The sequence below is a fragment of the Corythoichthys intestinalis genome, chromosome 8, assembly GCF_030265065.1.
Source record: "Corythoichthys intestinalis isolate RoL2023-P3 chromosome 8, ASM3026506v1, whole genome shotgun sequence".
NCBI lineage: Eukaryota > Metazoa > Chordata > Actinopteri > Syngnathiformes > Syngnathidae > Corythoichthys > Corythoichthys intestinalis.
Genome location: NC_080402.1, coordinates 21,975,862 through 21,991,051, shown reverse-complemented (window position 1 = coordinate 21,991,051; position 15,190 = coordinate 21,975,862). Strand labels below are relative to the sequence as shown.

The window sequence follows — 15,190 nt, the reverse complement described above, 5'->3', positions numbered from 1 at the left end:
GCCCGGGGTGGGTTGGAGGGGGGTTCCGTCCCCTTGGTCTGTCTCCGGCCCCGTCCGCCTCTCTGGACCACGGCGGCTGCCCTCTGCCCTCCTGCCGGCAGGGTCGTCGACGGGGCCTCTTGGGGCCCGTGGGGCCTTGGGTGGAGCTTGCTGTCCCTTGCCGGTGGGGTGGACGCCCCCTAGAGTTGGTGGCGCGTCCCCTCTTTCCATCCCTCAAGGCCAGTTGATGGGTGCGCGGGTGGCCCGGGGTCACCACCCTGGATCCCGGGGGGGGGGGACGATGGCTCCTTTTGCTGGGCTGCGGGAGGAGGGACGGGCTGCGCTGACCCCCCCCCCCCCCAAACCGCCCTCCCTTCCTGGGCTGGCTGGGTGGGGGCGGTGGCCCTGGGTTGGCGCCCGCGTGGCGTCTCCGCTCGTCTGCGTGCCTGTAGCGCGCCTGGTGGGGCTCGTGTGCGGCTGGATGTGATGGGGCGCGCACAGGTGGGGGGTCGCGGTGATTGATTGGCGATTGAGCGGCGTAGTAGAGGTTAGATTTTGTGCCCGAACCCGAACCCGACCCGACCCGAATGTCGGGTCGGGCCCACATTTTAAGCATTCACGTTCGGGTCAGTTCGGGTCGGGCCGCCATGCCGGACTAATAAATTATTTAAAAAAAAAAAAAAAAAAAAAAAATGGAGAGCAGGCTCTCTGTATTGCGCTTCTGCTTGTGCGTGTGCACGAACGCCGTGGCGCCGGCCGCTTTTTATTCTTGTCCTCCCGCTGTACCGTTTGCGCATGGCCGAGCCGCCGCCCTCATTTTCATTTCCTTGTCAGAGAGGCGCGTCCATGTGAGAACAATATCCCACACACTCAGAAATATGTTTAACAAACTTTCCCAGCGTTATTTCGTTGTGTGAATGCTTTGATATTTCTCAAAAAAATATGTAGATTATTTAAACATTAAGAAAACTTGCGTTTTTTTCTGCCAACTCGAAGAAATGAAAATAAATTGCTGCTGCTGCGTTTTTTTCCGCGTCACTCAAAAAAAAAAAAAAAAATGGAGAGCAGGCTCTCTGTATTGCGCTTTTGCTTGTGCGTGTGCACGAACGCCGTGGCGCCGGCCGCTCTTTATTCTTGTCCTCCCGCTGTACCGTTTGCGCACGGCCGAGGCGCCGCCCTCATTTTCATTTCCTTGTCAGAGAGGCGCGTCCATGTGAGAACAATATCCCACACACTCAGAAATATGTTTAACAAACTTTCCCAGCGTTATTTCGTTGTGTGAATGCTTTGATAATTCTCAAAAAAATATGTAGATTATTTAAACATTAAGAAAACTTGCGTTTTTTTCTGCCAACTCGAAGAAATGAAAATAAATTGCTGCTGCTGCGTTTTTTCCGCGTCACTCAAAAAAAAAAAAAAAAAAAAAAAATCGGGTTTTTCGGGCTCGGGCCTGCAAATCTAGTTAAGTGATCGAGCTCGGGCCGGGTCGGGCCTCAATACCAGCGGGCCGTGTCGGGTAGGGCTGGATTTTTTAGGCCCGAACTAGGCTCTACGGCGTAGGGTCGGTCGCCAACGGGCTTACACTCACAAGGGATTCACACAATTACTGGGTTATAGATCACAGAGCTGATTTGTGTACACTCTGTCCCTTTCAATCACTTAGCTTATAGACTCCCCCACCCCCATCCCCCTCTTTCCCTGGTCAACAGGTCCCCCACATGGTGTCAACCGGAAATACATCTAGCTGACGATAGTACCGACATATTAGTAGTGTAGACATTCAATGTATTTCTTGTTGTAGTTTGTGTTTCTTTTCCTTCTTCTCTTGTGTTTCTTTTCTTCTGTTCCCCCATAACCCCTTCCTGTTCGCTGCTTTGTCATAATAAACCAGGTACTGTATGTTGAGTGATCACATTGGGAGTATGTCAGACTCTCAATGTGAAACATTAAAACTGTTCAGACCATCCGGGCACTTAGACTTCCATTCTCCGTGTCAAACAGCTGAACATGACAGGTTTTAAAAAAAAAAATTTTTTTTTAATTAATGAGCAAAAGTGTCGTGTTGCATGCGGTACGCCGTCGCCATTGCAGCATTCTGAACTTTGATTATTTTTTTTTTTTTTTTTTTTTTAATGGAACAATTTTGTTTTCTCTGCAAAGCAACCTATATTGATCTACGATATGTATTTAACAGTGCTACAACATACAACAGGTGCATTGATCATACTTATTGGTCTAATTTCTTCATCTCAGATGATTCACGGGATGTCAGTTTAAAATGTAAGGCCTAAAAAATATGATGCACATTTAATTTTGGTTAAATGTTTTTTATTACACAACTAAATGATTTCAGTCTCATTTGTATAAATAAATTGAAACATTTCTAATACATTCAATAAATGCAGATAACACACAGGCACATTTCTGTTGATTAAGTAAAGAGCTTGTCTAAAATAAATCATACTGTCTTGTAACCTACAATAACGCCAAAAGGACCATGAAAAGTGTTTTTGCAGGCGCATAGACTTGTAATTTTCATTTTTGCATAGGTCGTAAAATGTGTGTTGAGCTTTACTTAGTTAACATGAAACTCATACATTCCGCTGTCCCAAAGTGGATAAAGAAAAACAACATCATGCACGTTAAGACTGGTCCAGTTACCGGACGACTACATTCCAGCAGAGTATACAAATCGAATACAACATGTTAATCTGCCAAAGTGCAAAAACATGACTTTAAGTTTTTGCAAGGTTTTGTGTTATTGAGTTACATTGAAAGCTGAGCAGTATATACTGTACATCCAGAGCAATGTATTGTATTGTATTAACATTCGCACACTGATGCAAGGAACCGATAAGCTTGTTAAAAGCAATAAGAAATTTAGATTCTTACTGTAGAATTCCTTTCGAAATCTACCATAGCTCAGCAATACTTTCACGTTATTGAGCATTAGTTATCTCACACAGTATTCTAGTCTCACATTCAGTATACTATTGGATTGAGACACAGTCTTGATATTTTGCCTTATAAGCTTAAATCTACCACAACATGCTCAAAAACCATTGATTTGCCCTTAAAGCTGGAAGAGAAGATGAAGTTCCTGCGGTCAGTTGTTACTGGGGAAAAGGAGCGTGGGGATTGCACGTAAATGTCCTTAAACTTCTGGAAGGTTTTGGTCTCTGTGTCCCAGAGGTAGATTTGTGTGAAGGAGTAATCGCTGCCGAGAGCCAGGTAGTGTCTGTTTGAGAAGGATAAAGGCTGTAGGACCATTGCTCCTCGAGAGGGAAGAGCTTGCATCTCCGTGAACTGTTTACTGGTCCACTTAAGTATTTTGGAGTCACCAATGTAGCAAGTCATAGCCAGATACAATTCGTTTTCCAATCTGAAGGATTTGACCGCTACCACGTCATCGGCATTGGGGAATTCATTGTGAAGCATGAACTTTAAGGTACTCTTGTTCCATAAATAAATAACGGGCGATTGTGAGCGACTGGCTAAAATAAGGTATGATTTCCCATCCATTTCAACATACTCTGCATCCGTATCACGAAACCACTCATGGAGGAACTGATAGGTATAGAACCCAGTTTGGTTTTGATCTGGTTGTTCGGTCCACTTGTAAAGGGTAGACAGGCCTGCTTTGGAGCTATCTACTATCACAAAGTACCACTCACCATCCATGCGGAAGACTTCAATGTCATTGGGTTTGGAAATGTTGAGCACCTCGATGGTTTGAAACTTGGTGAACTTGTTCTGCTGATCATCAAACCTGTAAATGTGGGAGCCCCCGAAGAGCTGTGTGACGATGATCAACACGTGTTCGTCGACCAGAACCGACTTGCATCCAACGACGGATTTCCCTGTGGAGAGACAATCAGTCAATAACAGTACAAACAAAATAGTGATTAGGCAGCCTTGCTTAAGATAGATGCAGTCTCACCTGTGATGTTGTCAAATTTTCTGAAATTCATTTCGATGTGATCCCACTCCATGACCACACAGCTGTTGGAGTTGGGTGCAGCCATTGCCACATAGATGTCCTCCTTAAAGGAGAAGATATCTGCCGACATGGACTGAATGGGAATGGATTGGTGACGCACAAAGTCTGCAGCGGTACAAAGATAAAAAACAACTGTAGATTTGCTTTTAATGTTAAAATACATAGATTCTTTCTACAATCAATTGATTAATCCAATCTTTGTCAATGTGTATTTCAACTTTTATACTAAAAAAAAAAAGAACAACACAGAGTTCCACAAGACCGGAAATAATTCATCCATTCATCTTCCACGCTGCCTATCATCACGAGGGTCACGGGGGTGCTGGAGCCTATCGCAGCAAACTATGGGCAATATCTGATAAAAAATATAATTAAAAGCTAAGTAAGACTAAGGTTATAAACCACATACAAGGAGAACTAGGCTAAATAAAAAAAAACTACAGGAACACTCTGAAAGTGCAGAGCACCACAGCCAAATTCAATTTGGTCCAAGGACCTTTGACCCCATGACCCCAAAAATAATCACCTCTTTCATTTCATATTACTACTTTGTTCTTGAATTTTCTTTAACACAAACATATGGACAAAGAGACACATTTTAAAAAGCCTAGGAGGACCAGTAGATAGTTTGCAGGTAGGTGGTAATGGCAAGTTATAAAAGTGACAGTGCTTTTAAGAAAAAAAAAAAGCTCAACTGTAAACAGGGACTTTACATTTTTTTTTAAATATATAATATTATGTTCACATTGAGTTTTTCAAAAAAATGTCAAGCTTCCTGGTCACATGGAAAAAAGAAAATTCTCAACCTTTTCAAATTTAAATATTCTGTTATTTTAAATGGTAGATTTTAGACTGGGTTTGAAATGATAATACAGTGGTACCTCGACATACAAACACCTAGGCATAAGATACGACATCTGATGTAAAATTTGACAAGTCGTTTGTCTCGACACATGACGATGACATGCTCGCAACGATTTACAACAACGTTGCAATTTCTTTGTCTTCACGCAAAACGGTAGCACAGCGGATTTTCTTGTGAGAGAAAATTTTTGCCAGTCTTTATTATAAGTTAAGGCGACAATTATTATTATTGTAACATCGGCTAGGAAGTCACCAGCTTCGTCAGGTTTTTAATCATTTATTTCAGTACTTGTGCAACACAACACGGCTACTGTCTGCCGTAGCCGACGCCAACAACAAAAGAACATTAATAGTGAAAGTATAAACTCTAACGCACCTCTATCACTCTGTCGTCAGTCTGTTCAGGAACAGTATGCAAAACACACCGCCACATTAGAACCAGATTTGCTAAATTATCATTAATATATTATTATTATATACAGACTTGTTTTTATTAGTTATTTGTTTTGCTACGTGTAATTGTTATTTGTAAATGTACCTGCAGTATTTTTGAAGGATTCAGTGTAGGTTTTCAGGCTATGGAATGAATTAATCGAATTATAATGTATTCTTATGGGATAATCCCACTCGACATACGACCATTTCGATTTACAACCCAGGTCCTGGAACAAATTAAATTCGGAAGTACAGGGTGACCCAAAAAAAAGTTTACACTGCCATAATACAACTTAAATGCCATGTTTATTCATCTTAGAATTAGAATTGAATCACAAATTATACATTATTGTAAAGAACATGTACAGTACACTCTATTTTTCAATGTGTCCTCCCTTAAGTGTCACAACAGCCTCCAGGCGCCTGCGGAACGCTTGACAGGTCTTCTTTATGTAGGATGCTGTCATCTTTTCCCAAGATCTAACAATGGACCTCTCCAAGGCTGCCACAGAAGTTTGTGGCTTCTTACAGGCACTGTCCTCCACAGGTGCCCATATGCTATAATCCAGGGGATTGAGATCTGGACTCTGGGGTGGCCACATATCACCTTGTCAATCAACTTTTTGGTCCGCACAGATCTTCACTTCCAGACCCAGGTTTTCGTGAGGCTGTTCCAGTATCTTTCAGCTTCTTTTTAACTTTGTAGACTGCACATCTGGATACTCTCAGATTTGCTGCAATCTCAGTAGGTGTCAGACCGGCACGCAGCAATTCAGGTACAGCTAAAGTTTTCTTCATTTTCAGCAGAAGCACAGGAATTGTAGAGATGAGAGATTACCAGCTGCATTGAGTGACCTTAATGTATCACTTAACCATGACAACCTATTTAGATATGTTTCAATGGCTTTTAAACAAGCAGTCAACTGAGTGTAAACTTTTTTTTGGGTCACCCCGTAGAGGTACAGCTGTAAGTCGCTACCATTGACCTACCTTTTTAACTCGATTTTTAGCTTGATTTGTTAGATTCCTATGAAACATCTAGACCCCTACGGTCATCTGAAACCGGTCTCCTGCATGTTCCAAGAACAAGAACCAAGCAGGGTGAGGCAGCCTTTAGTTATTATGCTCCTCATCTCTGGAACAAGTTACCTGAAGGTCTGAAGTATGCTCAAACTGTTAGCTCCTTTAAATCAGGGCTAAAAACGCTTTTGTTTAGCACTGAATATCCAAAACTGTCTATATATTTCAATCTATTTGCTTTCTATTCCTCTTGTGCTTATCTCTATTGCTGACTTCAATTATTATTATTAGTAGTAGTAGTAGTATTTGTTTTATTTTTATTTATTTACTTATGGCGGAAAACACAGACAAGACTGAAAAAGCAGGTTCTGCTCTTTGCCCCCTTTTTAAAATGAACTGCTGTATTTTAAGCCAAAAGAACTGTTGTGTTTGATCGAACAATATGTCTATATGCTGCCATAGCAGATTCATGGCGCACTAAGTCTCCGAACTATTTTTAATTTGTCCGTTTTACCCTGAAAACCCCCGTTTATAGACGTCGCGCAACTGCTTTTGTTTCAAACTAGCCATAAAAAGAAGGTAAGTAATTATATTTCTTATTCCAAATGTCTGTCATTCTTAGCTTACAATAATTAATTGATGTCTAAATTTTAGTTAAAAAAAAAAAAACGACTTAAAAAAAATATTCACTTGCATATTTTAAACTTTTAAACAAATTACGTCACAATGAAAAATTTGGCGTCTGTAAAAAAGTCACGGATTTCTACCTCATAACTATCGATTAATTGTATTTTTTTTTGTTACTGTCGCATTTTCCCCGATATATTAGATGATAAATAATCACTCCAAACTAAAAAAAATAGAAAAATAACGTTTAAAAGGGTAACTATATGAAAAAGAAAATCTTTGTTGTCTGCGATTTCTGCATCACAACCCTTGGTATATCACCATGTTTCACCCATAAAATAAAATAAAAATCCGGCTGTGGCCATTCACAGCTGTGTCTTGACACTCGGTGATATATGCTACGTGGAGTTTTTGGATCGAAACAAGGTAAGTACGCGATAATATCTCGTTTAAATCGTGGCGTCTTTAATTCTGCTCTCACGTGCTCTCGCCTCCAATTCGAGTTTTGCTGTTTAAAAAAAAAATATTTTTTCAAAAATGCCTTCCTGTTCAAAATGTTTCTTCCCCAGAAAATTGAGATTTTAAGCTTTCCAATGATGTATCACTCATGCATTTCGGACAATTTTGAAAGTTGGCTAAATTGAGGATCTCAGAGCGGAACTTCAAGTCACTTGAGTGTTTTCCGCCTTACGTATTTATTTTATTCTATTCGTGATTAAATGCGATTTTTATGTATAATTTTATTTCCTATTTCGATTGTCTTTGTTTTTACGTTGTATTGATTTAAATGTGATTTTTATGATCTTCATGTGATGTAAAGCACTTTGAATTGCCTTGTGTTGAATTGTGCTATATAAATATATTTGCCTTGCCTTGCCTTAACTGAGAGGGCTGGCATTGTTGTACCCACAAACAGCAAGGTTAACCATTGATGTAAAGCGCAAGGACACTGTTGTCCAACCAGACTGGCGTATTTGAAGCGTGATCTCTGCAGGTTAAGGTTATGCTGAATTATTAAATACAATAATTGATTATTTTCTTCGCTTTCTCTCTAGATACGGTACAGTGTCTTTAGCTCACATGTCAACATTCCATGCTTTGGCGTCTTTTTAGTTTACCTGTAGACATGCACTGGCCTTCTCCGATGGGGATGTCATTGAGACGTTTGCCCTTCATGTCACTAGGGCCTGCACAGAAGACGTCTGACACTGTGGCATTGGTGTTTTTCAGCCACGTCATTAGCCACTTGTTCTCACAGTTGCACTGGAAAGCATTGCCTCGCAAATCTCTAGCATGGGACACAGCAGGCGAACAAACAAATCTGAATCTGTTGATATTTGTGTCCAACATACAGTACTTTGGCGATACTACTTTAAGACTGTCTAACACAAAGTGCAGCCTGACTCAGCTGAAGTACAGGCAAAGTAAGGGAGGGAAGGCACACACAAATACACACATACGCAAAGTGCTTACTCACAGTTCTAGCAATGAATCCAAGTCAAAAAAGAGATCTCTTGGCAGGGATACCATTTTGTTATTGGCGAGGGATCTAAACATGAGCCCCAAGCAGAGAATAATAACGTTAGTACACAGGGTTGCATAACTTAAAGGTTCTGGCTTGTGCTTATAAAATGGCTTCATGCAAATGTGAAGCTAGTTGTCTTACAGATGCGTTAGATCCCGCAGTCCGCGGAAGGCCTTTTTGGAGATGGTTTCAATCTTATTCCCTTCAATGAACCTGTTTAACAAAAAGCACAATAGAGATGCACGAGTAGCCTACATGACAACATGATTTGCTCTAATGCAGTCATACTCATTATTTGCTTAGTAAAAATTACTTACAAATATTCCAAATGCGGAAGACCATGGAAAGCATCGTCTTTAATTGTTGTCAAAGAGTTTGCATTTAGAAGCCTGCAGAAAAGGAGAAAAGGTGTGTTTCATAGCATAGCTTACTGACAAGACAAAATTAGGAACAGTTGCATAAATAAACAAAGATCCGATACTCATAAATTCACTTTTCAAAAGAATGATATTTAGTGTTACTGATACTAGTATTGGTACCGATGCGGCACTAAAATGACCTCATCAGTTTCGGTAATACTAAGAAATAACATGCCAATGCTGTGCAATATTTCGTTTTCGTAATCTAGTTACCAAACGCTAGTCGCAAAAAAAAAAAAAAAAGCGATTGTTGCAATTCAAAAGTTAATGATGGATGCCCAATTGGGTGGCGTCTAATCATCCTTCTGCAGTGAATTTAAATGAGTATCACTTTTAGATGCCCAATTCATTTGAAGTGGGGGGGAGGCACCGAATGAACGTTCGTTCATTGTGCATGGCAGACAATGAATTAATCACTGTCTGACCAAACCATGATAGCAATTACTTTACAGTCAAGTGAGTATGCAGTACCAGGATTAGAGATCAGGCAGCATAGAATGGGATGTCAACATATGCACACGTACAATTTATTCATATACTACTGGGTTCTACAGCTCACATTGCTGATTTGTGTACGCTTCAACCCGCTAATCAAATCTTTTTTTTGACTCATACATCCTCCTCTTTCTCCTCGGCCCCCCATAAGCTAACGATAGCACCGCTATATTCATAGGTATTTTAGGCGTTCAATGTATTTTTTGTTGTTGTTTGTTCTTCTCCTCCTCTGTCTCTGTCTCTTCTCTTTTATTTTTCTTTCTGTCCCCCACATAACCCCTTCCTGCTCGCTGCTTTCTCCTATTAAACGAAACACAATGAATAATCACAACTAGGCATGAGCCGGTATGATATTGTGATGGAACGATAACCTTAAGCCAAAATAGCATGGTTTCATGGTAACAGGGTATTGCAATTACGGCTCTAAAATGTGTTACTTTGAGATATCTGGGTTTAAAAAAATAAAAGCAATTCCATTGAACAGGATTTTTATTTTTCAAAACATATTAGTCAATTTGAACATAAGTATAATGTTAAGTTAAATAAATAATAAATAAATTAAAATTCTAAAGTATTCCCATAGCAGCAATTTCGTTTTCTTTGATGGGGGAAAAAGTTGAGGACTTTCACCTCCTCTAGCCATCTTGTAGCACAGCTGACTCATTGACACTGAGCAACAACCGAGAGGGGAAGGTTGAGCCTTATAGCTGTAAGCGGAGGATTTCTCCATGCATTTTAGGGATATTGAAAAATCGCGAATACCTTAGGGACGGTATGACAGAAAATTTTTGCGGTTTTAAAACCTTGACGTTTTCATACCAGGGTATACCTTGAAACCAATAATCGGCACATATCTAATCACAACGGGAGTATATCATACTACCATGTGATACATTTAAAACTGTTCAGACCATAAGGACACTCAGATTCGCATTCTTTGTGTCAAAGCAGCTGAACAGGACAGGCTAAAAAAAGTGAGTAAGCAGTAATTTAGTATTAAAAAGAATAAAAAATCTAAAGTATTCCCATAGCATTGATTTAGTTTTCTTCGATGGTGGTAAAAGTTCAGGACTTTCACCTCCACTAGCCATCGTGTAGCACAGCTGACTCACTGACACTGAGCAACAACTGATGGGGGAGGATTGAGCCTTACAGCTGCAAGCGACTGATTTCTCCATACATTTTAGGGACATAAAAAATCGCTAATACCTTAGGGACGGTATGACAGAAAATTTTTGCTGTTTTAAAACCTTGACGTTTTCATACCAGGGTATACCTTGAAACCAATAATCGGCACATATCTAATCACAATGGGAGTATATTATACTACCATGTGATACATTTAAAACTGTACAGACCATAAAGACACTCAGATTCGCATTCTTGGTGTCAAAAGCAGCTGAACAGGACAGGTTAAAAAAAGTGAGTACCGTATTTTTCGGACTATAAGTCGCTGTTTGTTTCATAGTTTGACTGGGGGTGCGACTTATAGTCCGGAGCGACTTATGTGTGAAATTATTAACACATTATTATATCATTTCACATGTTATTTTGGTGTTTTGGAGTGACACTGATGTTTTGGTAAACTTGTTAGCGTGTTCTTTATGCTATAGTTATCTGAATAACTCTTAATAGCTATGGCCACGTTCGCATTCTGCCTTTGGCAAAGTGTGTTCGATTGTATTATTGACTTTTTTATATTGCAATGCATGCTTTTAGTTTTTGGCTCTTTCACGACCAAGTGGGGGCGCACTCGCACTTGTTTACGCGAAGAAGCGCGCTCACACACCAGAAGAAGACGAACAGCTACGCAGCGTCTGAGCGAGTGGGTGAGAGAGAGAGAAACACGGCTGCGAACCTACGTTCATTGTTTATGCTTGTAAAATATCTTTACAGAGGCAACGCCTGTATGTATAATCTTTTCTGTTGTTGTTGTTGTTGTGTGTTTTCCACCCGCGATCGGACACTTAGAGTCAGTTGTGTGGTTGTTTGAACGATGTGCTAATGCTAGTGAACGCATGCTAACCGTTTGTGTAATTGCTGTAATAGCAGCTAATTATCATTTATTTACGTTGATGCGAACCTGTTTGGTATCGAGGATGAAATTGATTTGTATTATTTCTATTTTTAGTTTCACTCTTTAAATGATGGTGTCATAACGACGGCCAAAGTTAAGTCAGCAAATTATATGGACGTCCAGCACCGTCATTTGGGAGTTTAGCTCGCTGTTTAGCCAGGACTGAGCCGTAGCGTCCTGGTTAGGACAGTATATTCGCATTTCGTTGTCAGTAGCACCTCCAGAAATTTTTCATAGGGGTGGCCAGATGGGACCACTTAAAATCTTGGGGTGGCCAAAACTAAAAGCCATAATTTCAGGTTTTCATTATATTATTGCAGTAAAAAGGTCAGGGGAAAACTATCAAAAAGACTTAAGGACACAGCTACTGATATACTTTGGTGTATTGTTTGATATTTGATGTTATTAATGATTTAATGTGCATAGTCCATAACTGTCCAGTCAACATTTTGAGTTCCACAACAATTCTGTTTTATTGTGTTATGTATATATTAGTCATAAGGTTTACATTTAACTAGGGCTGTCAAACGATTAAAATTTTTAATCGAGTTAATCACAGCTTAAAAATTAATTAATCGTAATTAATCGCAATTCAAACCATCGCTAAAATATGCCATATTTTTCTGTAAATTATTGTTGGAATGGAAAGATAAAACGGATATATACATTCAACATACTGTACATAAGTACTGTATTTGTTTATTATAACAATAAATCCACAAGATGGCATTAACATTATTAACATTCTTTCTGTTAAAGGGATCCACGGGTAGAAAGACTTGTAATCCTTAAAGGATAAATGTGAGTTTGTATATTATGACTAAATATTGCCATCTAGTGTATTTGTTGAGCTTTCAGTAAACGATACTGTAGCGACTTAACTGTTCTGCCCAAATGCATGATGGGAAGTGGTGCAACCATGACTGTGTGTGGTGGCTGCAAATGCTATATCTTCTCTGCGTTGGGTACACTACAGGGTGTTAAGAAGAAGATCAACTCCTGTCATTCTTCCCCACGTCCCTTCTCACAATATTTATAGTTGCTGTGTGAGAGATGACAAAGCTTTTGCCAATTAAAAGCACGGCCCCAATGAATGCTTGTATCTACTCCACTCACTTGACTCTCATCTCTGTATATAAGTAAAAATGGCGCCATTTTAGGCTGTTTGTGGCAATGCGTGAATGAGTCGTACCGCGAATGTGTTAATTGCGATAGATATTTCACGTGATTAATTAAAAAAAATTACCGCCCGTTAACGCGATAAATTTGACAGCCCTACATTTAACAAAACAAAATAAATGCATTCATTTGGGATGAAATGCATAACTGATGCTACAACAATCTAACGATATACTGGCAAGCGGGGTGGCGCCACTGTTCGTTGTGCATCCATCATGTCACATTATCATACTGTACACTTATTCAGCATGTTGTTCTCTATTGTATTTTTATATTAAATTGCCTTTCAAGATGACATATGTGTTCTATGTGTTGGATTTTATCAAGTAAATTTCCCCCATAAATGTACTTATACTCCGGTAACTTATATATGTTTTTTTCCTTTTTGTTGGGCATTTTATGGCTGGTGCGACTTATACTCAGGTGCGACTTATAGTCCGAAAAATACGGTATATGGGCTCATTGGTCTCACAAGTAGTTAGAGTGTACATCCAAATGTTGATCAATAATAATGATAATGGGAGATCGGTTGACAGGTCACAAATGTACTTACAGTAGCTGCAGGGATGGCATTAGTGAAAACATCCCCTCTGGGATTTCTGCAATGGAGCCGTTTACTATGCTCCTGGTGGGAAATAAAACAAACTCATCATCGGTTAGTGGTACCCCCAACATGGGAGGGAAGCATTTAGATTTTCATGGTCAACGTTTTTCTGATTATGCGCATACCAATAAATATAATGAATTTTACTGTTTGTTTAAATACTGTAGTGCTGAGACATGTCACTTACAGCGAGTTGACGTCACTCGGCACAGTGCGCGGGACGTGAGAGGTGCCGACACACATGATGGTTTCTTTCGTGCACGAACATCCTGAAGGACATTTAAAACCCCTTTTCCATTTGTTGGCGCTGCAAATGCAAAGCAGCGCAAATAAGAAGAGTAGAACCCTGTGCATGGTGGTCGTCACTTAACTCCTGGTAGTAGACGCTGCTGTTGTTATTGTTGGATTGACAGGAAAAATAGGAGCAGCTTCAGCTTGCTTTACCAGCCGCCGTTTATCCGCTAGGGCGACATCCAGAATGCAGCAGCAGCGGACACTCCTGTCCTGACACCGACTGACACGCGGATGCTGCGCCCCCACAAGTACAATGTTGATGAACTGCTATGGCAGGGCGAGTCATTGAAAAAGGGCATTGGCTAAAAAATGAGACATATTTAAAAAAAATAAAAAATTTTACCTTACAGGGGAAAGGCAATAGAGAATTGATTTTCATTTACAATGCCAAAATGGCAAAAGATTTATAAATGAAAAATAAGGTGGGTCGAGTAGCCCAAAGGTTTTACTCAAGTATGAGTAGGTTACTTCAAAATAATATTACTTAAGTAAAAGTAGTAATCCAAAAATGTATTCAAGTACAAAAAAAAAAAAGTATCCAGTGAAAAGAATACCCAGTTAATGAGTAACATTGTGAGTAAATGCTTATTTTAGATTTTTTTTCAAACAATGGTATTTCTTTTCTCTCAGCATAAACATATCTATATTAACTGTTGTTATAATGATACTGTACAATAAGCCATTACATAACCACATTAAACCGAAGAACTACAAAAAAAAAAAAAAAGAAATCATTGAATTCCAGTGAGAGAAAAAAAAAGACCGAAATGAAACATTATTCGTCCAAAGCGCATGAGTGCCCTCTAGTGGAGAAAATAGTTCCTAGTTTGAATAGTGAATAGTTTAATCAATTACTATTATGAAATTAAAAGGATCATATCTCCGGTTTTCCGTGGTCAATCGGTGCCAAATGAAAACTGGGAGAGAGGTTTAAATCTGTGTTTTCAAGTCACGTTGAGAGCAGCGCTCTATGTCTATTTCATTTTTTACAGTGCTTTAAAGACACCACGTGATTGAACAGGCTTCCATGATCATAGAACAGCAAGCTTGTGTCGGATTGGTGTAATGGAGTCATGAGATTATTGTTGTGACATCTTATTGGTGAAATTAGAAGAGCTACTCTTAGCATCGCTGGCAAAAAAAAAAAAAAAAAAAAAATCTAATATGTAGATTAAAGAGGAAAAATGTAACGACTCTTTTGTAGTCCAAATTAGCAGAGTAAGAGTAGTGTTTTTTTCTTCACAAATCTACTCAAGTAAAAAATATGGCTCGGTAAAACTACTCTTAGAAGTACATTTTTCTCAAAAAGTTACTCAAGTAAATGTAACCGAGTACATGTAACGTGTTACTACCAACCTCTGTAAATTATTATTGTAAAACATCACGTACCTAATTGAATTCTTATTGTTCAATTTTAATTATACGAGGGGCATTCAAAAAGTAATGCACTGAAGTGGATTTCACCAATCTTGTTTATATTTGGCACTAACATGATAGGACACACCTTTTTGTGATTTTTATATGTGTTTTTCGTATTTTCAAATTTTTAAGCTTAAACTAGCTTCCAAAATGGCTGCCCCTCTTGAAGCTCGTCAGAAAAAAAGAGCTGTAATCGAATTCCTTGTTGCAGAGGGAGAAACCCCTCTGACCCCTGATCCCTCATTACTGGAGA

The 15,190-nt window shown here is 39.4% G+C and overlaps 1 protein-coding gene across 1 annotated transcript; it reads right to left on the bottom strand.

Moving 5' to 3' along the window:
• Positions 1–2,377: 2,377 nt before the first annotated feature.
• LOC130920781 (leucine-rich repeat LGI family member 2-like) lies at positions 2,378–13,727 on the bottom strand. Its single transcript, XM_057844239.1, has 8 exons — positions 13,412–13,727; positions 13,174–13,245; positions 8,768–8,839; positions 8,592–8,663; positions 8,403–8,474; positions 8,044–8,213; positions 3,920–4,084; positions 2,378–3,839 (listed from the first exon to the last, which is right to left on the bottom strand). Exons 1-8 carry the CDS (start codon positions 13,576–13,578, stop codon positions 3,004–3,006), a joined length of 1,626 nt encoding a protein of 541 aa, XP_057700222.1. The 5' UTR covers positions 13,579–13,727; the 3' UTR covers positions 2,378–3,003.
• Between the last annotated feature and the right edge of the window lie 1,463 nt (positions 13,728–15,190).